The following is a 24,622-nucleotide window of genomic DNA, read 5'->3' on the forward strand; positions in this document are numbered from 1 at the left end:
TACATATCACACTATCAATACCCCTGCTTTGCACTTTGTGTGTGCATGTGTTTGCAGCTTGTGATTTTTTAGAGAAAAGCACGTTCAGTTTGGAACTTGCAATTGCTCTGGGCTTATCAGCCTTTTTGCTTGCACTGTAGGGTGTTCAATCATTGCATACATCCCAATCTAAAACACTTTACCCACCTAATTTAGTTTAACATTCATCTTCTTTCTTGCCTGGTTGCCTCACTGAGCACATTTGGCAGTGTTCACTGTGGGAAAACATTTGGGTCAGTGTGGTCCTGATGCAAAAGGACGTGGATTCTATGGAGGTAATTGCGAACTTCAGTGAAGCTACTCTCTGGAGGGAAGCAACTGGTAACATATGTGTATATCTACATGCTAATCAGGCCACCAGCAACCAGAGCGAAAGGGAAATCAGTCTTTTGAAATTGGGAAAATGTGTGAAAATGTTTGGTATAGATACTTTCACAGATTGAGGTACAATCAAGACATTAATATAAATAAATAAAAAAAGACACAAAGTCTACTCTTGGATTTGGTTTGTATTGGGATTTTTTTTTTTTTTAAGTTTTTCATGTAGCTGTGGTCCACAGCATTTGTTTCAGTTTTAGACCTCACAAAAATTATTAATGATGAGACAATTTAAAACCAATATGACACCCTTTTCTGCTTTTCCTTCTGTTCTTTTCCTTCCTTCTTTTGCCCATTCGTTATTCTTTCTTTCTCTTCAGTGGTGTCGTAGGGGACAATGTGTGAAACAGGGTGATGAGGGCCCAAGGCCTCAGCACGGCCACTGGTCGGAGTGGTCATTGTGGTCTACCTGCTCTCGAAGCTGCGAGAGTGGAGTCACCTTTCGAGAGAGGCAGTGCAACAACCCCAGGTAAAGGAGCACACAATATTAGTATATAATTAATACAAATGCTGTTAGTGTTAGTAAATACACTGTTTGGCTAAAACACACTCTAATATGTTATTGGACCAACTTTGACCTTGTATCACATGCATCCACCATGACATCATTTTGATAAGCTGGGCTAGTTAGACATATATAAAGTCAAAGACACTATCCCAAAGAGTTCACTGGATGGCAATCTATGTGTGAAAATGATGTCTCATTCTCCCTGAACCACACTTTCACAATTCTAGCTGTATAAATCCTGTCATTAACTAGATTTAAATGGATGTATTTTTCACCTCTCTAATTTAAATCAGTCTGATGATTCCTGCTGACATGTTTACATGGACACTAGAAAAAGTGAATCGATCAGTTGTGTGTTTGCGTGATGGAAAGATTTATTACAATCGTAATGCTTTTGACATGCGAATGCATCCTAAATCCAAAGATGAAGAATATTTTTTTTAACATTTTGACTGTTGAGATGCTCAATAATCCTTAACTCTTTCAGGTTCTAACAATGGTGTATGATGTGGTGTAAATGTTGTATCTGCCATGTCGGTTTTCAGTCTGAAACTTATTACATCTTGTAACCCCTACCTGGTTCAAGCATGCACAGAAGCATACACCACAGAAACAATCAAAATGAGTTTATACTAGGACTGTAAAAAATAACACGTTAACGACATTAGTTAATTTATGTAATTAACTGCGTTAATATTTTTAACGCGATTAACGCATGCATGGGATGACAAGCCCCATACATCCATCATTTCTTGGCGGGACGTAGAGAAGCGTGATGGAAATACGTGATGGTGATTCTATGGAGGGGCTTAAGAATAAACACAGCATTAATTGAGCAACCCATGGATGTTGCCTCCATGGATAATGGGGGGTGTTTTAACACACACACCCTTTTCCCAGTGAAAGGGTTCAACTGCACTTTTCCTGCATTCTTTTTTAAGCTTGCGATAGCCCAGCTGCGTTTTGCACCAACGTGTCTGCTCTAGTCGACTCTCTGGTCGTCTCTGTTTGTGACTGCTGTTGGTGATCAGCTGATTGGCTTTTGTCTTGTTGCGTTTGTTTATCATTCAGCTGAGAAGTAGACTGGTTCATATATTTACCCCTAAGTGTTGTTTTTGGCAGGACCTTTTCTAACACAGTGGCTGACAAAAGGATGTAGCTGTAGAAAGAATTTATATTTCAGCTATGCAGGGGTGGGTCAGATGGTGGGTGCCAGGCAGGAGCACTGATCAGGAAAAAGAGTGAAGAAAAACAGCCAATGATCTATTTTATCAACAGGTGTTTACTTTGGGTGATGCTGCTGTAGGACTTTTATCACTGCTGCACAAACACACTTCGATTGTCCAGATTATCAGTTTTATCAGAGTTTCTTCATCAATGTTGGCTGTTTAACTTCAGTCTTCACATCGGATGGTTTAATGACAGAAATGAACACCATGGAGATGGTTGGTGACATGATGATATATGAATTTGGCATTATGATCTAGAACATGGTAGAGATGATTTAGAGCAAGATTTAGAAGTACAGTACATGCTGCATTTAATGGCCCTTGGACATCTGATGTTTTCCCAGGAGAAGGTCAGTAAACATTAAATATTTGTAGCATTGGCTCGTTCTGTTGGTACAATGCAGTAAAAACGGGCAAATTTTAGGTATAGTCGCGAATGGTGATTAATCGATTTGAAATTATTTGAAATTTGTGATTAATTTGAAAGCTGTGAATAATCTGATTAAAAATTTTAATCATTTGACAGCCCTGGTTTATACATGATTATTTGTTCCTGCTGAACGATCGTGAAATGTTTAAGTAACCCCTGTTGATCAGATTGAAAATTGTTTCAAATCGAGGCCGATCGGATAAGCTGAGGTGTTTATATGGAACATTTTGATTCTGATTTGACGTTTGATTGGATCAAAAGTGCTCCATGTAAATACAGCTACTGTCATTTTGGAATATGTCTTTGCTATCATGGAAATAAATTTAGACGAGTATGTTGATGAAAAAATGTGGTCACACAATATATTTAGATAGCCAGATTATCTAATTTTTTGGCTGCTAACATCTTTGAATGACTGGTTGCATTGTTGTTTTTAATTTTAATAGAGAAAGAACTCCTGTTTTTTTACTGTTTTATAATGTCAAACAGAAAAGTGTAAGGCCATTTTTTTTATTAAAGCAAGTTCTTAAACTAGTGAAGATAATTTGAATCTGTTGCTTCATTACTTATCTGGTCACTTGGTCCCTACTCATCCATCACTCCAGATTATTTACACTGTCAGTCAGTCAGGAGGCTCTATCCAAAATGTCAGGACCTCCTCTTTATCATGCCGAGATCCTGACAAGTGCTAGGCTAAATTAGACAGAGAGTGATGAGGAAAGAGAATTATAGGGAAGGACAGATGGTGGTGGAGGGGTAAGAGGACTAAGAGAGGAAGGAGAGTGGAGTAGGGAAGCACGAAGGAAGAGTGAGGGGAGATTTCATTGGAATTAAAAAAAAATGAAAGATGAAATGTTGAGATATGAAAGGAAAGAACCTGAGATTGAGAGGGAGATAAGTGACAATGTGATTGGAGGGCTGATAGAAGGGGTTTTTGGAAACATAGCCTGAGGATGTACACCTGTGATGGGAGAAGTCTCCACAAAGGAGCACAGCCACACAGAGGAAGATTCATGTGTGAGTCATGAAAGGACAATGAAATTCAGTGTTCTTTGTAAAAAGTAGTTTGAAAGTAGCTTACTTTTCGCATCAAAGCACTGAATTGTGTCCTTCCTCAAAAAGATGTCTTACTCTTCATACATATCCTTATATGTTGTATGGCAATACACACACCCAAACAAGCCTAGAAGAGGCAACCAGGACTTCACAAAGAAAAATCAAAACATGTGATTATTAATACTGTAATACAAATGAAACACATTTACCTACATGACGTGTTTTTATCTGTCTCGCCAGACCTGTATATGGTGGGAAGTTCTGTGAGGGCTCCTCCAGGTCATACAAGCTTTGTAACACTCAAGACTGTCCACCCAACACCACTGACTACAGAGCACAGCAGTGTGCTGAATTCAACAGTAAACAGTTCAGAGGATGGTACTACACCTGGAGACCATACACGAGAGTGGACGGTGAGACAGTTGTCCCCTTTGTCTTCAAATTTACTGAGAAAAAGATGTGAAATTGTAAAAGAACATTGAAGGAATGCTAATTGTGTTGGTGATAAACTCTTTGCATGGCCTCTTTGGTCGCTGTGGGTGTTTTCTTTTTCTTTCAGATCAAGATGTTTGCAAGCTGTACTGCTTTGCTGAAGGTTATGATTTCTTCTTTGCCCTGGCCAGTAAAGTAAAGGATGGGACACTTTGTTCAAGGGACAGCTCCAATGTTTGTATTGACGGATTGTGTGAGGTAAAGTAAAACTGAATGATGTTTTTCTTTTTTTTATTTTTATTTTGAAGACTGATCTAACGAGAGCGGTGATTGATGTTGAGCTATAAATTTTGAGAATGGATTAAGTGAAAGGCAAGACAAAAAGACACTTGTTGTGTTGCTGTCTCACAACTTCTTTAATTCTCATGGAAAATGAATGTGGATGTTTCACCACCATCACAATTAATGTTTGCAGTTTAAACTGATGTCACAATGAATATTGCATTTTATGTACATAGTCGTCTTTCTTCCACAGAGAGTGGGCTGTGATCGTATTTTGGGCTCCACAGCTGTGCCTGATGCATGTGGGGTGTGTAAAGGAGACAACTCTACGTGCAAGATCTACAAAGGACACTATACAAAGCAGCATTTTACTAATCGTAGGTCTAGCTAATATATTGTTCAGTGTGCTAAATTTAGTGATCTTATTTAAGCATTTAAAAAAAATCCATATTATGCATACTATGTTCATTTATGGGGACATCACAATAGCCTTAAAATCTGAAGCTTTTAGTGATTGCTTGACCTTTGTATATTTTTTTCTCAGAGTACTATGGAGTGGTAACCATACCAGCAGGAGCTCGAAGCGTCCGTGTGATGGAGCTGAATACATCCACTTCTTATTTGGCTATCAGAGACAATCAGAGACACTATTATCTTAATGGCCACTGGACAGTGGACTGGCCAGGACGACACCCCATTGCTGGAACAATTTTTGAGTACAAAAGACCATATAATCGACCGGAGAGCCTCATATCAGCTGGTCCTACAAATGAAACACTAGTAATTGAGGTAAGCCTTAGTGAATACAGAAATTATACTTTGCTTGCAGTTGTTCTTTATGTGATTACATACTGGCATATAATTTTCTTTTAAGATATTGTTGCAGGGCTGGAATCCTGGTGTGAGCTGGGAATATACTCTAAAGCACATTGATGAGAAGCTGCCCAAGAATCACATCAAGAACAATTATACCTGGGCCATCATACGATCCCAGTGCTCTGAAACTTGTGCTGGAGGTACGGGCAAACATATAATATTTGAAATGGAAATTCACCACACTTATTCAAGACAGATATAAATTTTAAAATAGCATTTGTGAGAAATGAAAAAAGACAATTCACTTCTAATCCTAATCTCTGACAGAGCACATTTTAAATGGATAGTTTGAGAATCAGCAGACAAGCATTTGAACTCAGTCCGGCCTCTCTGACCTGTAATAAGCCTTCTAGCTGCAGGTTAAATAGAGAGTGGCCCCGTTATTACTGAGGGGACATTAGAGGCTCTTGTTTAGAGCCGGTGGGACCTCCTCTTTTTCTACTGGAAACCCATCTATTAGATACACACACTCAAAATGCACGCTTGTACACACAGGAAGCTATGCGATCAGTATACCACCTGAGGCCTGGTATTACACACATGCACATGCACACATGCAAAAACTGCTTTTGGCCAGAGGTTAAACACATTATAGTGCATGTGTGCATGTGTAGACCTGCATGTTCATGTGTGTTTGCTCATGAACACTTTGTTAGTTGCCTGTATACACATTAATGGATGTGCATGCGTGTTAGACTTCATGACAGTGAACAAAGACACCAGTGTAGAGTTTTTATTGATTGACCCTGCAGGTTAAAGTTCCCCACCCTGGTCATTTGCACTCCACCCCAACCACCTTAACCTCTTTTTGTTCCTGTTGGAGGGCATGATGAGTTGGGAGATGTTGGCTTTATTAAAGAGTGTGACTGACTTACTGACTAATTACAGTTGTGCCAGAAGTCTTCAACACATTAATCAGTGTTGGGAAATGTCATTTGGCTTAATGCTATAGGGAAGAAAATTTAAGAGAAAATCAAGTTTAAGTAAAAATAATGTCTTTGCATGACATACAGTATGTGCAGAGGGAGGTGTAGTGAAATAGGAACATGCTGTAATATCCATCAACCCTCTTTTCCCTCAAGGGTGTTCTGTTGTGAGCATGAGGCATATTACTTTCACATTTTTATAAAGTGTCTCATACTCACCTACATACACATGTATATTACATACAAACATTTCATCATCTGCCTCAAGTCCCAAACTGTTTTTAGTGGTTTCTTTTTTAGAAAGAAAACCTGTATCAGCCCGTCATTTTGTTTTACTGTCACTTTGTAGAGCCAGTTGGAGTAAACTCAAGTTGAAAATGATCCTGTCCTTAAAAGATTAAACTAAACTTAGTTATCTCTAACCCTTGCAGGACATATGAACACCAAGCCAGCATGCTACAAAGACTTGAGAGTGCAGGTGAATGTGTCATACTGCAATCCCAGATCAAAACCAGCTACTGGCATGGTGCCCTGCAACACCCAACCATGTCCTGCCAGGTCAGAACCTCTGCACGTATATATGTCCATGTTGTGTTCACTACTTCTAGTTGTTCTGTTACGTAAACGTGACAACTTTTTTATCTGGTAAGTAGTAGATTGCTCATCATGGATAGTTATTGTTATAGTTGTCTAAATGTAAATGTCTGTCATTTTAGTTAAAAGAGAAATATGTCAGTTACCAGTGTTACTCTCACTTTTTTTACACAATTACACTCACTTATTAATTCTATAGAATTTCATCGAGGCACTATCATCATTTCAGAGTAAACCTATAGACCTTTTAACTAGCCTATTAGGGTTTTTTCTTTTAAATTAAATCTCTATAAAACTTCTGGCATGTCTTAGCTTTGCTTTGTGTATATTAGAGGAGTCTGTCTTCATCTCTTCATCTTTGACACCAATATAATGCAGAACTCAGTGTACTGCCAGCAGTCTGGTAAATTTAAAGTACATATGAAGAAAGCCAGGAACCAGACAGGATGGCAAGACCAGTGATGAGGGCAGAATCTCAGCAAAGGCTCGACTGGATGCCACTTTCAAAGGCAGAACCTGCAGGCCAGGCAGGAGGCCAGCTGCGAATGGGACAAATGGATTCTGGATTTCATGGCCCAAAGCAGGACTCACAGAAGGCTGGAAACCTGAGCTGTAGGGCATTTGACAGACTCATAGGAGCAGATGGATGTTCCACAGGGAAGGGGTCAACAAAGCAGCAAAGATGTCAGCAGACTCCACTGGGGCTGCCATAGATCAGCGAGTAGAGTGGAGCCACCGGTACTCCCAAGCCCTCCCCAGCACTGTTTGTGAAAAGGGGGGGGAACTCAGCCTTTATATCAATACAAAAGTTTTGCTGACTCTGAAACTGTCCATTCAGAGAGTGGGAGTCTGAAAGTGGAGAAAAAAGCAGGAGGGTTGCCAGGGAGGGTAATACTGCAGAGCTGAATTAGTGTTAGCTGGCACAGATTAATAATACAAATTAGTAGTTTTAAAACAGTTTAACCAAAACTATATGATTTTAATGTCTTGGGAGCAGAGTAAAAAAGAGTATTAGCTGAACAGGAAACTGGCTATGGGGCTGAAAAGGCAACAATAAACCACAAAAACAACCTTATGACAAGTTTGGCACCATTGGTAGAGGTGTAAGTTTGTCAGCAACTAGTCTGGGAACAAATAAAAAGTATTGACCCACCAAGGAACTGAGAAAGAAAGCCAGAGACGTCAGCTTGGCCACTGCCGAACTTCAAAGGTGATGAGTGTCAGTGATGGCGAGGAGCTGGGCAGCAGTCAGGAAGAAGATTGTAATTTTGTCTGCAGGAGTCTTCTATTTTCCTTTATCCCTGAAAACAGACACACAGTGGCTTCTGAAAACAGGATCTTACATGAATAACAGTTGTGAATGTATTTAAGCTTCCCACAAATGTGAGAGGGACCACTGATATTAACAAGAAAAAATATTTCATATCACGTTCACTTCCTTTAAGTCCCCTGTTGGGAAGAAGGAGCCTGCTGGGTTTAACTGGATTTTACTGTAACTTCTTCTATGAAGGAAAACCTAAATCTAGAACATCAAAACCATTTTAGTTCAAAATCCAAGGCTTAATATACATGCAGGCATCAAACACAGGGGAGGGAAAATGGCAACAGGTAGAGAGAAGATAAACTTCTCAATGAAGATGTGGCACAAACCCGAAGAAGAGCACGAACACATGCACAAGCACAAGCACACATATCCTAATGGAGACAGTCGCATATGTCAGAGTGTATAAATTTAGAAAGAGTATGTGTTTGGGATATCAGAGATCATTTACTGTAAGTCAAACATCAACAATGTCTCTGAAAATTTGTGGTTTCTAAAGTTTTTGTGTAACTTCATCACTAAAATCACTGGTTTTCAGTCTCAACATTATTAAAAATCTTATTTAAACTGTGCAGATATTTACTCACATTTTTGGACAGAAAGCAGCACAATGTGATGTCGGTGATGTAGTTATTCAGTTGTTGAAATTATGAATACTACAACAGCTAAATTATATAATGTACTGCATGTGACTGTGAGAAAGGCAAAAATGATTTTGGCTGTAACTGCCGACATGTTTTTTATTACCCTGCTCATCTTTGGAAACTAAAAAGACAGATGATCAGCTTTAAGGCTGCCAGCCAAATAGCTGATATACTCTTTCTAGCTCAACAAGCTAGTAATGATTATGGGGAATATTTTCATCATTCTTTTTTGCCCAGTCTATTGCACCCCAACTTTCCCATTGGAGTCTTTTCTCTTTTTTTGCTCTCGTTTTCTTCCATATGTGTTACTGGCCCACATCTGGTCTGCAATACCCTGGCATGCAGTGTCAAAAGAGCTGTTTATTGGTTAAGTCAGATGTTTCAATCTTCCCACACTATCCCCTCATAATAAAGCAAATGAAATGTGTCAGGCCGGATTAACTTTATTCTCTACCCATTATTCATTAAAGCACCTGGTCTGTAATAACTACATTTAGCTGCAATGAAAAATAACGTGCGTTCTGCCCAAAAAATGTGTGAGACACACGGAAGTAAGTGACCTTCCACTGGACTTTATGGCTTCATTCAGTTCAGCATGACACCTCACAGACGGGCAGGAAGAATTAACTTTTGAATTAGTATGAAACAGAAGCGCAAGGATCTGTTAATCTATTCACATCAGAATCAGAATCAGTAAGGCTTGCCAGATACAGTAAAGGCCATTTACAATATGAGGAAAAATGCAGCAAAGAGAATCTTCAACAGGCTGATAGTTGCATTGAAAAAAAAAACTGTTCTGGTGGCATGCGGTCCTGGTCCTGGTGGACCTTGTGCCAGAAGGGAAAAATTTTAAAAGTCTATGTCCAGGATGAAAGGGCTCGGCTGCAATCCTGGTTGCTCGTCTCCAGGTCCTGGAGGTGTTGAGGTCCTGGAGAGATGGAAGGTTGCAGCTGATCACCTTCTCAGCAGAGTGGATGACACGCTGCAGCTTGGCCTTGTTCCTGACCGTAGCTGCAGCAAAGCAGACTGATATGGAGGATGTGAGGATGGATTCAATGATAGCCATGTAAGAGTTCACCATCAGCTTCACTGGGAAGTGAAACTTCTTCAGCTGCCAAAGAAAGTATAACCTCTGTTGAGCCTTCTTGGTGAGGTAGCTAATGTTTGCCTCCCATTTGAGCTCCTGGGTGATGGTGGTGCCCAGAAATCAGAAGAACTTGACAGAGGTCACTGGAGTGTTGCAGCAGATGATGAGAGGAGAGAAAGGGCTCGGTGCCTTCCAGAAGTTCACCAGCATCTCCACTGTCTTGAGAGCTTTAAGCTCTGGGCTGTTGATGCTGCACCAGGACACAAAATGGTCCATCTCACCCCTGTAGGCTCTGACTCAAAGAGTTTGACAAACTGGTGTCCAGATGTGCAGCTGTTGGTGTAGAGGGAAAATATCAGAGGGAGAAAGGACACATCCCTGAGAAGATCCAGTACTGATAGAACAGGAGTCAGAGACCTGACCTGAAGCTGTGATTATCATGGAGTATTTCTTTGGGTTTCAAGCTCATACCAACAAAAAAAAGAACAACACATGCTTTGTGGTCTGCTTTCTTTTTTGCTTTTTAGATGTATATGGCACTGCTTGAGTGCACACTGCACTGTCAGTTTATCAGATGTTGGTTCAGTTCCAAATTGTGGTGATCAGACATGTTGAGGTTCACTGTCAGATTGCTGTGGGGAAGCAGGTGTTCCCCGATGTTGCAAAATGTCACTGATGAGAATTTGAGAAATTTTCTGATTAATCACAATACAAGACAGAACAAGAGTGAGAGGAAGACCCCAAACGATTGTGTGGGTACAGGGCAGGGTTCTTCAAGGTCTTTGTGGAGCACTTTAGGCCTGGTCGCTGACTATACATCCCTTATACTCAGGGATGATCAGTCATTATGCTCTGATGCTATATCATAGGGAGCGGTCCACCACGCCATGGACACAGAATGTCCTGCTCTGGATAGTGTAATGTGGACACTCTTGGGATATCTGTGGTCCAAATGAGCTGAGAAATTTGAGACTTTTGTTGATAATGATAAAGTGTCACAAAAGTGGGAAAAGTATCTGCACAACAGTATAAAAGGGACAAAAGATTGCTTGGACATGTTTGAGGCTACCCAGAACACACATTTATAGTATCTACAACAAGTTGTTTTTCTACAGAACATTTAAATACCAATCTGTGCAGGAACTAACTGAGACACTGTATGTCATTTTTAAAGCAGCTGTGGCTAAAGTATCATGTCCGCTGTGCGCATTAGAGGAGTAATAATTTCTTAGACATGACACAGACCTGATCTCTCGGGCTTCAAGTAAGAGGTTAGTAGTGCAACACATGATAAGGATGAAGGATGGTTATTTCAATCAAGTATGTAATGTACCATCCATCTAGTCTTTTTTTTATAGTTGTTTTATACTGGTTAGGGTTACAGTTGGGCCGGACCCTCACACTCATAGCCATGTTCTATTCAGGATTTCCAAATGACCTCACATGTGTGTATTTGTTTTATGAAAGGAAAGTATAGAAAAGCTACAGGCAAAAAGGAAGCCTCAATTCCACACAGAAAGGCCTCCGCCAAGATTTGAACCGGCAGCCACAAATTAGACATACACAAACCTAAAAGCTATATTATTTGAGCTTTTAACAAAATTCTAAAATACATGCTTAATATTTGCTTAAAGTAAGGAAATTACTCCTGCTTTTCTTTTGATACTCATCCAGCCATCTCACACCTTCTTCTAATACTTTTTGGAGAGGTTGTGGACCACAGGTGCAAACCAAATTAAAGTGATGTTGAGTTGTCTCGCACTGCTACATGCAGAGTTGGCCACTCTATAGCTTCTTTGCAGGACAAATGAAAAGGTTATTAACAACAGTCTCTATTAGAGCCATTACTTTATGTAAGGTACAGACTTAGAAGATGCCAGTCCATGAAGGAATAACAAGAGAACTTGTCTAAAGGTTTTCAACAACTGCTGTTGAGGCGACAGTTCATCTGTGTCTCTATTCTGAGTATTCCCACATACACGCTTTGCAATGGTATGAAATATCAGCCAACTTCTTGCAAATGAAGGGGACATTGCTGACAAGTTGTGCCTTGATTTATGAGCAGACAGGGGTTCAGCTGAAACACTGACCTCATCTCAGACAGTGTGCATGTGTATGTCCAGAAAAAATTCTGTCATATGTCCAAATGTGGCTTTGTCCCCCATACTTTGTGTCCCCCTTACTTTAGTTTGTGTCCAAACCAAGGCATTAAAATGCTTTAAAGGCTCTCATTATTTGATTTTAGAAAGCTAAGCTCACGCACAAGGCTTTGTTGCATCTCACATAAGTTCCTTTGATGTCATCCGTCACTTATTTTCACAGTTATGCTTTATAAGTGCAGAAAATGAAATAAAATGGGAAACACATTCTTATTATTTATGTAAAAAATAAGTATGAAAGTGCTGAAGATCAGGAACATTAAATATTGGTGTCTTAAATGCAAAGAATCTCTGTTGTTGTTAATCTGTTGATTTATTCGCTTACATTTTCTTTGTCTGTGCTGTCGACTTACCCTCTCATCTTTTCAATTTTAAGTGTCATTTCTGCACCACACTGCAAAATCAGTGCAGTAAATAATCTGCAGCCCCAAAAATCTATTAGTGCTCAATTCTCCCACTTGCTTATGAAGTCATTTCTCTTCTGATCTCCGCTGCGTTGGTGGTGTTTTTAATTAAAAGAAAAAAATGTTGCTTCAAAAAGTTTTCTCAGGGAAAAATAGGGCTTTAAGGATACAGTATTATTCTGGGCACCAGTGCCATGCAATCAACACTGGAATCATGGAATCCCAAATGCATTAGCATTTATCACAAGTTTTATAGTGACCAACAGCTGTTCAAAAGGGGATTTTTCCTCTGCATAGCAGTGCCACTAGCTTAATATTTCCATCTTACTCGGTTTGTGTGTGTCTCCATTTTGGAACAAGTATCCTAGGAAAATGCTGCAGGATGGCAGAGCTGTCTCACACTCACTGACAAAAAGAAATGACTATACTGGTCATGCTGACAGAAAACATATATTAGTTATTTTAAAAAAATGAGGGCGATGCCCTCCAGCTTTGTTAGTTTTGACATTTTAAGTTGTAGAAGCAAGTTTGTGGTTTATTGTGTCATCATGGTAGTAATGTGTTCTGTGTCATGTGATCATTACCACTCTGTTTTCACCGTAATATTAAGGGAAAAAAATGGTGCTATGCACACAGTTCAGCTCTGCCAACTTTGCTGATGATTCCCACCCAGATTAGAAATGTCATAGAGTTGTAAAGAACCTTGGATGAAAGTCTGCACCAAATGTTGTGTTAGGAAGGCTACCACCGTGCTCCACCTACAGTCTAGATAATTAATTGTTGGAGTCTATTTATACAATTGTCGTTACCGAGGATTTCTTCATTCTACACAAAGATGTTGATTAGTTTATGAAGGTCTATAATAAAATCTTGTTTAAGCCTGCTGGCATTTAAATGACAAGATGACATAAGTACAGAAGTGAAAAAAGTTTCCAGGCAGAATATTAACAACAACAACAAAAATTTCTGTTAGGTCCAACTTACTCAGTTTTTCCAAGCTTTCAGACACATGTTGTGGCTTTTCTCAAGAGATGAAAATATTAGCTGTAACAGGGATTGTTCAGTTTATATTGCAGGACCTTAAACTAAAATTGCCATCATGTTACAGCAGGCAATAATGTAATGAAAACAGAAAGACTATTATTATTATAATTATTATTATTATTATTATTTTTAAGGTATTATTAATGATATTTCACTTATTCATTAACCCTTTTATGGGAACTTAAACATGTTACAGTCCCTATACATATACAGATAGACCTAATTACGACAAACAAGCTGTCTTGTCAAACAGTTGGAAGCAGTTATAATTTTATTGCTGCTTTAAAGTGCAGCAATTTTCATTGAGAATTTTTTATTCTGATGAAAGTATGATTTTAATATTATGTTGTCATAATAAAGTAAAGTTTATGACACTGTAACAGCTGTTGATGGCATCAGTTTATGATTGGTTCCTTACTGACCTTGCTTTAACAATAAAAGGATTTTACAATGTTTTAATTATCTTCTTATTCAGTGTGATCTCACAACGAAATGTAAACAGACTACATATTTCACATGTAGAAAAATCTTTATGTGTCATAATGTCTGGCGAGATTGGGATATTTAATTTGATTTTTTAATGTTGGATGCTGTGGGCATTTTGGAGAAAATCACTCGGCACAGGCTAGGGTTATACTTAGTCCTGTTTATATCAAAGTACGATCCCTGCTTCCAAGTTAAAAAGACCTTAAAAACAGGGTTTTATAATTATTACTTCTTGTGGCATGGACATGATAAAGAGAGGTTACTTGCACCAATATTAAAAGACTATGAAATAAATCCTGTAGTCCAATAACACTAGATCATGACAAGAAAAATGGATTTTTACTGATACCGTGATTTCAGTAAAACTGAACTTGCCACTTTTTGTTCTGATTTTCTGGACATTTTACATGGGGAGCATCAGCATTCCTGTGGCCTCTGCTGGGGATGTAGCAACAAATATCAGATAACCACTAGGTTATTTAAAAGTAGGAGCACCCATTAGAAATAGTACCATTAAAAATTTAAATTTCATGCCAAGCTATAACTGCCTAATTAATGTGCTTTAAAATGTACTTTTAGTATTAAAACAAGACTAATTGAGTTGTCTAAACTATTTTGCTCAGTTACACATTTGCAGAACTCATATAATACAAAGTGACATATTTCTACATATGAATATTAAATGTTCTTGAACCAGTTCCATACTAAGGTATTACGTTTCCATACTGCACTTTCCATGGATAATTTAATTAGGCTCGTATTGGTAAATGGATCGATGCAAAGTCATAAAGCTAAAGGTTTCAGCTGAAAAGAGGACAGATATCCAGGACCTTTCCCCATTTTGTTTCACCTTGTCACTATCTTAAATACAGAGGCGCGAGAGAAGCCTTTGAGGTCAGTGGTGAGACCTTTCTGTCCCACCCTTACACATACACATACTGCTGTAAGACCCCCACTACTGTGTCCATTACCTGGGTGGCTTCAGGCTCAGCTGTAAACATAAGTCTAATGGACTGGACTCTTTGATGTGGTGTCCTTTGTTTCCCCCCCTTTTTTTTCTCTGTGACCTGTCCAGCCCTGTCCAGCTGCACGCACATACACATATACACACTTGCTACAACTCAGCAAGTCAGGCAAGGAAAACTGTCATTCAATCCAAGTCACGCTCATGTGGCAGCACTTTCAGTGTCTCCGCAGGGATTTGTGGCTTTACAACAAACACAGTCTGCTTCTCTGTCTGTCCCACCGTCTGTCTCCGTTAGAAGTCATTCATAAACATGTGTTGGTCTACTTTTCATTCTCTCTGACATACACTTCTTAGTCACTGTTAATTGTAGACGGGCTGTTCTACTGCTACTTCTGCCCACTTTTTCTTTTCTCTCTTACCTTCTCATTCTTATCAGCATTTTCTAACTAATGGAGTTGTGTGTTTACGCTGACTGGAGGAAGTAGTGATAGTGCCTGTAAAGTAATCTCACAATTGTTTGCACTCATTTCTTGGGGCATGTCCTCCTCATTATCTACAGCTTTAGCTGCTTAGTTGTGCTTAAGTGAGTTTATTTGTAGCATGTGTGCATGTAAATACTATGGGAGCCATATATTGTTCAGACAGCTTTGGGCTATCTGGAAGTTTCCTTCTGTATTCAGTAGAAAAAGCCTGTATTTTTTATATTTCTTTCCTTTTGGAAGCCTTTCTATGCATTTAAAATTGACTGTTAATATGTCTTTTATGTTGAGCTTTAATGGTTTAATTAATCAGTTAGTTTTAGCTTTATTGAGTCTGCTACACCATAACAATAGGTAGTAATGCTACTCATATTTACCATTTATGGTCAACTTTATATCTGAAGCATCAATACTTGAGTATGTAATGGAATAGAAATTAAAATGAATTTGTTAGGGTAAGATGTCATCTTCGTAAGGAGCAGTTTCCTTTCACAAATAGTAATGTGAGTTAAGGAAAGAGAACTGAAGTGTCCAATGTCTCATGTGTCTCAGTTTATAAATCGTGAGCTGAGACAAAATATATGCTAAGCCTACCGCAGCATGCATGCTAGGCCAGACTAGCTGACTGTGGTCATCAGTGCATCTCTGCATGTCACACTATTCTGAGGCCATGTAGTTATTTCATTTAACTGTGTCTGCAGCCGGTGAGTTGGACTAAACATGCATTACATCATGGAACAAGGTTTCTGATGCTGATGCATAATTATAGCGTGAAATCACTCTGTATCATAGTGTGGGTGGACACTAAGACAAGCAAAGAATAAACACAAACACATACACACATTTAGAGACACATATAAAAGTTCAAGCACACATACACAGTGGCAAAGCTATAAACATCAGTTAGAGGTTATCAAATGCCACTGGTGTCCATACAGCAATCTGACATGCAGTCCAGAAGGAGTCATCTGACCCTCATGCTTCTGTTCACAAAGTGCAATGCTTGCTCATCCTTCAGCTGCATGAACATACAGCAGCCAAGGCTAAGACCACAAGATGGTGTATAATTTGATATGGGATTAATTGCCATATTATGCAGACAGTCATTCCTGTGAAGTGATAACAGTGATAAATCCATACCACAAGTCGTCAGATTTAAATCCTTTTGGTCACCCACATTAAAATGTTTTGCCTATTAATTACATTTAAGTACTATACTTAGTTTTTACTAAAGTAAACTCTTGAGCTATTTTACTTCATTCAAGATTAAAGTCTCTATCCTTAACTTACCAGCAAAGTAATATGATGAACTTATCAAGAAGAAATAAACTGCTAAAGTAATCCTTCTGACAGAAATATACCATTCTGTATAAGGACTACTCTTGCTATTGGAGTGATAGTATCTGAGTTTTGAGGTAGAGCCAAAAATATATGTCATGAAATATATTAATATGATGTCGTATTGTAGCCAGTTGGTTGATCTTGTTACATATTGAAACCATGATATGAGGTAATCACCACAGACTTGTATATTATGTCACTGAAACTTGATGAATACATTTTTTATAATGACTAAATTTCCTCCCTTGTGAAACAAACTGAGTTTATTATACTCGATTATATCTTAAATCTTTAACGACACATTGTGGCTCAAAAAACTGCTGTGGCCTTAGTTGGTTTCTTCTTGCATTTATGTATGACATGATAAGGACCAGGCCTTTAGAAATATCACATCAACATGTTAAACATGTTAGAAGTATGTAATACAATCTAGTGTTTAATATAAAGAAGCAGATAAAAACCTTCATTTCTGCAGTCCTCCTAGCCTCCTTGGATTTATCCTTAGATGATACTTCCTCCTTTTGAACTACAACACATATGAGAGCAGATGGATTTTCTCCCATTACGTTTATTTAGATTTAATAGTGGGTGTATGATACCCTTTAAGCTTCACTCTTTTCATTCACTTTATACAACATTCCAGCACCAAATTACTGCAAATAAAGTTTAGAGAGCTAATATATACAACTCAGTGTTCGCTTACAGCAATGTTTTGGGGTTGTTTGGGGTAAATCTTGCAAGGCTATGTGGGTACATAAGGGTGAAGTCAGGGAGAGGATGACAGAGTGTGTGTGATGAAGGATTTAGCTGCCTGCTCTAACAGCTGGGGGTCAGTCGGAATAGATGCACTTTAAAAGAAGCAAGAAGACTTAGGGATTAGCTGAGCTAATGACATCCTGCTGAAGCACAGTGTACAAAATATTTGAAATGGGGTTTAAGTTACAGTTTTAAAATCTGGTGTTGGGGCTTGACCTGGCATTCGTCAGTGGAGAAATGTCTAACACCTGTGTGGAGATGAACCTGCAGGACCCCAGTTTACCTGCCAGAAGATTGCAATTTAGAATAAAGCCTGGTATGTTTGTCAGAAAGCCACAACAAGCATAACAAGCTACATAAGAAATTAAGTTGTACTTTTATACATCCACAAAGACCACTTAAGAGAAAGGGCAGATGCAACACGGGAGGTCTACTACAATTGCTATTATTGTACAGTCATGTTATCATTCAGGAAGTCCTTCAGGCTTGTCTGGATAAGTGATTGAGGAGCTGTGCATGTTTACTCAGTGAGCTTGTGTTGTGTTGTCCCAGCTGGTCTGTAGGAGAGTGGGGGGTGTGCAGCCAGAGCTGTGGAGGAGGGGAACAGACACGGCAGGTCCAGTGTGTCCAGAAAACCAGCCAGACCAATGTAGACGCCCTGCCTGACTCTCACTGTGCCCAGCCCACCCCATTTCTGAGGCAGGCCTGCAACACTCATAGCTGCCCCCCTGTATGGACCACCGGGCCATGGTCACAGGTAAGCATGTAAAAGTGCCTCCATTGTGTAAGAATGATCATTTTACTGATGGGAATTTCTGTTATAGCACAAAGCATTACTCCACAGCTGGAAAAACACACGTCCAACTCGCACATTCAATCTATAGTGTTGTTAAGTGGACCCAGGCTTTGATGGCTTCACCATATTTTATGACAGTGATCTCAGTGACGTTACACTATGAATGATCCCACTGAGACCTCTGGTTCTTTCTTCTCACTCCAGTACCTACACATTGTGTGTGGTGACCTGTCTCACTGTTAAACATTTGTAACGGCCATTTTAACTGAAATATTCCTACACGGCACTAAAGGTGCCCAGCGTACTTCCTCTCTGGTGCAGTAATGTTTTGAAACACTTTCAAAATTTGGATTTTGGTTTGATTATAATTTCCCTTCAGGGATTAATAAAATATTTTTTCACTATGTTCCTTTTTTAAAAAATTTCATTTGATTTTAATCGACTGCACTATAAGGTGTGTAGAATAATGTGTGGAACTTTCTCAAAGGAACTTTTAAAAAAGTAAGCGACAGTAAGTCATTGTTTGGAGAACAGGCATGTACAGCATAGTAGCCATTCTGAAATGCTTTGTGTCTACTTTTCCATGGTATTTAAAATGATTACTTTTAATTCAATTAATTCAAGCAGTAATAAAAGTATTTATCTAAATTCAGGTATTATTTATTAAAATGTATATGTGTACAAGCAGGTTGAATAAAGAAAAAAGAAAAGGGTCAGGTATGATATATGATAAAGAATCAGCAAGAATGAAAGGAACACAGTGGTCTGACTAGCTATGTGGTATGGTTTGGAAACAGTTTCCATGAGAAAATGACAAGAAGCAGAACTCGAGGTGGCAGAGAATGTCAATTGTCTCTTTGGGATGATTGGATAAGATCAGGAATTGGTTCGAGGGCACACCAGAAGGACAATATGTTGTCATTGGAGACCAAGTTAGACTATATGGTTTGGGCATATACAAAGAAGATAGTGAGTATGTTGTTGGCACTTAGGTTGGAACTACCAGGCAGGAGGCCTATAGGAAGAGCAAAGAGATTTATGGTTGCAGTGAAAGAGGAGATGAAGTTAGCTGGTGTAAGAGAAGAGGATGTAGAGGACGGGGTGAGATGGAAGCAAGTGATTCACTGTGGCGCCCCTGAAGGGAACAGCCGAAAGGAAAAAGGAAGACGAAGCCAGAATTCTTTCTGTGTTTGCTCTACTATTCCTTAAGCCCAGATACCAGGGTTGATTTTTTTGTGTGTGTGTGTGTGATACTTCTGGATGTTACTGCCTTAAATGATAATGTAAAACTATAGCATTTTAACCAGCTAATCAATACAAAAAGAGACACAATAGGTGAAGAGTGACATGTTCATTTTTAAACCAATAACCTTTTTTTTTTATTTTTTTTTCAAAAATGTCTAATTTCTAAAATGTAATAAATAATATATAAATGTTAAGGAATGCAATTAGCCTAATAATAAAAATCTAAACTGCAGAGCAATAGTTTCCATATAGTGTCTTGCCTTATCAAACTATAATAAACCAAATGTCATCATTGTGCTCCTTTCTATTTGGCAGTGTTCACGTAAGTGTGGCAGCGGTTTAAAGAAGAGGACTGTGATGTGTATGAGCACCACTGCAGGTGTTCAGAGTCACACACTGCCAGACAGCGAGTGTGCAGGCCTGCAGAAACCTGCCAGTCAGGAATCCTGCATCATCAAACGCTGCCAGAAACAACGCAAGGTCCAGTGGTTTGTCTCCACGTGGCAAGAGGTAGTTCAGCCGCAGAAACAAAGACTGGCAGAAAACATGGAATTCATTTGAATGAAGCAAAATATGTGCTGCGTGTTTAATAACTTGGAGCTTATTTGCATAACATTCTCTGTATCTTTTTGTGTTTATGGTTCAGTGTTCAGCAACATGTGGCCATGGCTATCAGACACGTTTCATCAAGTGTGCAGAAAAGGTTTGTATTGTCATGTGATCTGTTTACTAAAATATAGCAAAATACCAATTTCTTATGATTAAATCTCTGAATATTATGACCATTCTCATCAGAACTTCTCTAAATCCCCATTTATAATATTTTATATTTTTAATTTTTAGGTTGTCAGTGCTTCCACTCTGTATGAAACAATGTTGTGTCATTGTATCCTGCAGCCATCACTGAATTTCTTACATTCATATTAAAGGATACAGCTGGAAAGTACAGAGAGCTGACAGCCAAGAAGTGCCACCATGTTCCCAAACCCACAGCTGAACTACAAAGGCCCTGTTTCCTTGCTGATTGTCCTGCACGCATAATCCTGCCTGTCCACCGATGGAGCACACCTCACCGCACCTATCTACCTCAGCCCCTCCCTCACCGTCCACCTCCCCCAGAGTGGCATTCATCTCCGTGGTCTCAGGTCAGTTAAAGTCCAACTGCAGCAATTAATCCCCTAAAAACTTATAAAAACTATACATATATTGATATTTTTGCCATGAAAAACTCTTAATATGGTTTGGAGAACTACTAAGTCCCTTTATCTTTATACTTTGAATGAGGATTAAGCTAAGCTAACCAATGCCTTTGCCTCCTTACACTACCTCTGACTCTTCTGTCCTACCCTACTTACACTAAAAAAAAGTGACACAACAAAATAATACATGTTGGCATGCACATGTACTGTAAATATTAGAATAGTCATTTATATTTATTATAATTTACTAATATGATACAAGGCAATTGACAGTGAATTAAACATTTTCATACGTTCACTGCTTCAGCATCTGTGGTTGCTCAGAAGTGGAAGCATCAGTATGATTCTCAAAGCTTGTTTTGTATTTCATTGGTTCCCAAAGTTGATAGCTGACCTTGCTTGTGGTGTTTTGTTACATATAAACATCTTGATTTTATTGGGGGGGGGGGGCTTTAACATAAAACGAGTGTCCATAATTGACCCACTGTGTATAACACGTTAAGTGTACATATATGTGTGCTTCTGACTTATAAGTCATTTTGGATTAAAGCATCTTCTGAATCAGTGCTATGCAGTAAACACATACTGTAAAGTTGTGCATCTCCTCTGTGTCTTTGAGAAACCTTGTTTCCTTGTATAGTGTACAGTGACATGTGGTGGAGGAGTGCAGGCCAGGACAGCCCAGTGTCAAATCCAGGGGAAACCGTCTTCTGGTTGTGCCCTCCATCTTAAACCCCCAGAGTCCCAGGCCTGCAACACCAACTTCTGCCCACGACCTGAGAAGAAAGGTACAGATGTTGTCATATGATGCATTCTTGACAGAATTCTCTCAAAATGCTTTCAGAGTAAAAAGGAGATTTCAGAGACTTTTTTGTTTTCTTTTTCCACAGATCTTGTGTGCAGGGATTATTTTAACTGGTGTTATCTGGTGCCACAGCATGGAGTCTGCAACCACAAGTTCTATGGCAAGCAATGCTGCCACTCCTGTTCAAATTCAAATCTATAATCATTCAGTGTGACTTGCAGCTCACAGAGACATTGCTAAGGAATTAGAAAGACTATATTTCTTGTCCAAGCTTGAAAAGATGTGTTTGTGTTCCAAGTCTGTGGTGAGCATTGAAAAAAAAGTACACTTCGGTGGATGTGCAAGAGAGTCGCCCTTTTTTCTTCTATCTGGATGTAAGAACCTGATGCTGACACCAGTAAACATGAATGTGACCACGAGAGGACAAAGAATCTTGGACAAAGCAAGAATGACTGGCCTAGCTTGAAAAAAAAACTGAAAAAATTAAACTTTGTATACTGTAATGTAACAGAACACAACAAATAATAATGGCACACCAGCAAAGAACCGTGGACGAGGTTGCAACTAACAGGTGATGTCTCCCACTTTGTGCTGTTCATCTTGATCATTTGGAAATTTGGGGTCTAATAATAAAAGGGACTTTTAAAACCTTAGATTTAATGGAAAAAACCTAATCAATATTTAATTCTGCATGATCTCTACAATGGTATATTGATTCCTAAAGGAAAAGGAAACAGAAAAAAACCATACTAGAGATCGACAGTATTTTGAGACAGGACAAATCTGTGTGAACTTCTTTTTTTTACTCAATGGTGCTACAACCTTTTCACTTTTATTTCACAGAGTCAGTGGGAGATTCTCAAGATTTCAGGAAGTGGCTAATGAATTGTGTGACCTGTGTACAGTATTGTTTGTTTTATTTATTGGCTTTACAATGCAGCATTGCTGAAAGACTGTATTAATAAGCAATGTAAATGCTACTTTTTTGTTTTCTTTTTTAACTAAACCCAAGCACCAGTACCTTAGTATTTTATATCATGTTGTACTACTAGTCAATAAACCCACATGTTTTGGTCCAAACAGCATTTTAGCTCAACAAAAAAGCAGCTGTTGAGTGTAAATTTTCATCAGAACAGTAATAACTGTCTGAGCATGTTTCAAAAGTCACTTGTCCATATTTTATTGTTTAACACTATTATACAAAGCAGTTGTGTATTGCAGGCGTTGTTATGGCACAAAAATGCATTACATGTCACCTATGATTTGGAAGCACTGGCAGATTATAGTTAATACTATTCTAACATGAATTTGTTACAGTATAAATGAAATAATATTAACAAATATGCATCATAATAGCAAGCAAGCTGTAGCAGTCCTGATTTCATCATATTTAGCTTGTGCAACTGAATTTCATGCTCTTTTCAAATTGATTCATTTAATGGGAAAAAGGCTTAAGATGGAAACTTGATCCCCACACGTTTATCTCTTCAACTAGGCAAGGTGCTATCATCACACCGTGACAGAGGATTTGTCTTTCAACATGTTATTAACATCACTATCATTATTACACGTTTTCATCTTCATAATAGGGGCTAGAATGTTTTATTTGTATTTCTGTAGCTTTAATACTCAGCTTTGTAACTTTCAGATTTAACAGCTGTAATGTAAGTTTGTAAATTGAAGCATATCTTAACTCTTCTTTGGTGTTATTTATTTTCTTTTTTTCCCCACATAGAGTAAGATCTGTTCCTGTCTCTTTGTATTCTTTTGTACACTTCACAGCACAGCCAGGCAGGGTTCCTTGGTACCTGATTAATTAAAACAAAGTTCAACAATAATACTGTTGCAATTTTTTAAAAAATATCAAAATTGTATTATTAATATTTAGATTTAATCCATTAATAAGACTGAATCTGAATGGTTTAAAACCACTGAGGGAAACTACAGAGTTGGTTCATAAGTGGATTTTTTTTTTTTATAGAAACAGCACCTTCTAATAAATGGTACTGTAATAAAATGTGATATTTCAGTATTAAAATATCTAAAAAAAAAAAATACATGACATTTGTTATTTATTGTGTTGGAATGTACTTAACAGTCAAAATGTTCCATAAACAGAAAAATACTACATTTTAGTCAATCTATCTGTGTAAATATTTTCCATTAATTTTCCATTAAACAGAACCACTTTGCACACACCAGTGACAGAATTGCAAAGGTAGAAATGTTTCTGCTGCACAGCTTTTTTTAAATATATGGCATTTAGTGCTACAATAATGACCTAATTCATTAGAGAATATTTTTTAATTGCCAGTCACCAAGCTAATGCATTTGCAGCTGTCCTGCATGTTATAGGTGTTTCTCTGCTCCAACTCATTTGATGAAAGGGAAAGGGTCCCAACTGCTTGTTATTGACTTCTGCACAAGTCTGTTAATGACCCATTTATTTGAGTCAAATTAAAGGAAATTGAAAAATATTTTATTAATCATCAATGGGAAACTGCAATGCTGTAGCAGGTTTATCTTTTTTCTTTTTTTTTTATTAAAAACAATAATAATTAATTAGAGGATGATAATGTCTTGAGGGCGATGGCTACAGGCAGGAATGATCTCTAGTAGCTTTCTGTCTTACACTGGACTTGACAAAGCCTCACACTGAACACACTCTTCACCCTCTGTTTATTTGCTGTGTTGTGTGGAGAATGCAAAGAGTTAACCATTATTTTCAGCAGGTTGTGCAGAATTCTTGTCTTCTTGGCAATCAGTTTCAGCATCTCTAAAGTTAATTTCAGTACAGAACCAGCCGTCGTGATCAGTGTGTTCAGTCTCTTGAAATGTCTGGCTCTGACTCGTGATGTCCCAACAGATGGCTGCAAAGCTGATTGCACTTTCCACAACCGACTTATAGAACATATGCAACATTTTGGTGCAGACACTGAATTGTCATAGCTTCCTTAAGCAGAGTCTGCTCTGTCCCTTTTTGTAGATGCTTCTGTGTTGCATTTCCACTCTAAGACAAACTCCAAGGTACTTGTAGTCCTCCACCACCACCAGTCAAGTGTGTTGAAGCAGGAAAACACCGTAACACCAACCTGACATTGCCCCTCGAGTGGCGATCCTGGCATACAGTCACATCATA

General features: G+C 38.5%; 1 protein-coding gene across 2 annotated transcripts in view; it reads left to right on the forward strand.

Annotated features, from left to right (window-relative positions):
• LOC121642049 (A disintegrin and metalloproteinase with thrombospondin motifs 16) overlaps window positions 1-23,412 on the forward strand; it is a 61,150-nt gene extending 37,738 nt beyond the window's left edge. For both annotated transcript variants that reach the window (XM_041988518.1, XM_041988519.1), the window contains 13 exons: window positions 738-886; window positions 3,881-4,053; window positions 4,200-4,330; window positions 4,608-4,731; window positions 4,899-5,143; window positions 5,229-5,370; window positions 6,588-6,714; window positions 17,991-18,195; window positions 19,795-19,989; window positions 20,126-20,182; window positions 20,409-20,624; window positions 21,319-21,466; window positions 21,569-23,412. In XM_041988518.1, the coding sequence (XP_041844452.1) occupies window positions 738-886; window positions 3,881-4,053; window positions 4,200-4,330; window positions 4,608-4,731; window positions 4,899-5,143; window positions 5,229-5,370; window positions 6,588-6,714; window positions 17,991-18,195; window positions 19,795-19,989; window positions 20,126-20,182; window positions 20,409-20,624; window positions 21,319-21,466; window positions 21,569-21,684 (2,028 nt within the window). In that variant the 3' untranslated portion in view covers window positions 21,685-23,412. The remainder of the gene's footprint in view (window positions 1-737; window positions 887-3,880; window positions 4,054-4,199; window positions 4,331-4,607; window positions 4,732-4,898; window positions 5,144-5,228; window positions 5,371-6,587; window positions 6,715-17,990; window positions 18,196-19,794; window positions 19,990-20,125; window positions 20,183-20,408; window positions 20,625-21,318; window positions 21,467-21,568) is intronic.
• Window positions 23,413-24,622: the final 1,210 nt, after the last annotated feature.

The sequence above is a fragment of the Melanotaenia boesemani genome, chromosome 6, assembly GCF_017639745.1.
Source record: "Melanotaenia boesemani isolate fMelBoe1 chromosome 6, fMelBoe1.pri, whole genome shotgun sequence".
In the NCBI taxonomy this organism is placed as follows: domain Eukaryota; kingdom Metazoa; phylum Chordata; class Actinopteri; order Atheriniformes; family Melanotaeniidae; genus Melanotaenia; species Melanotaenia boesemani.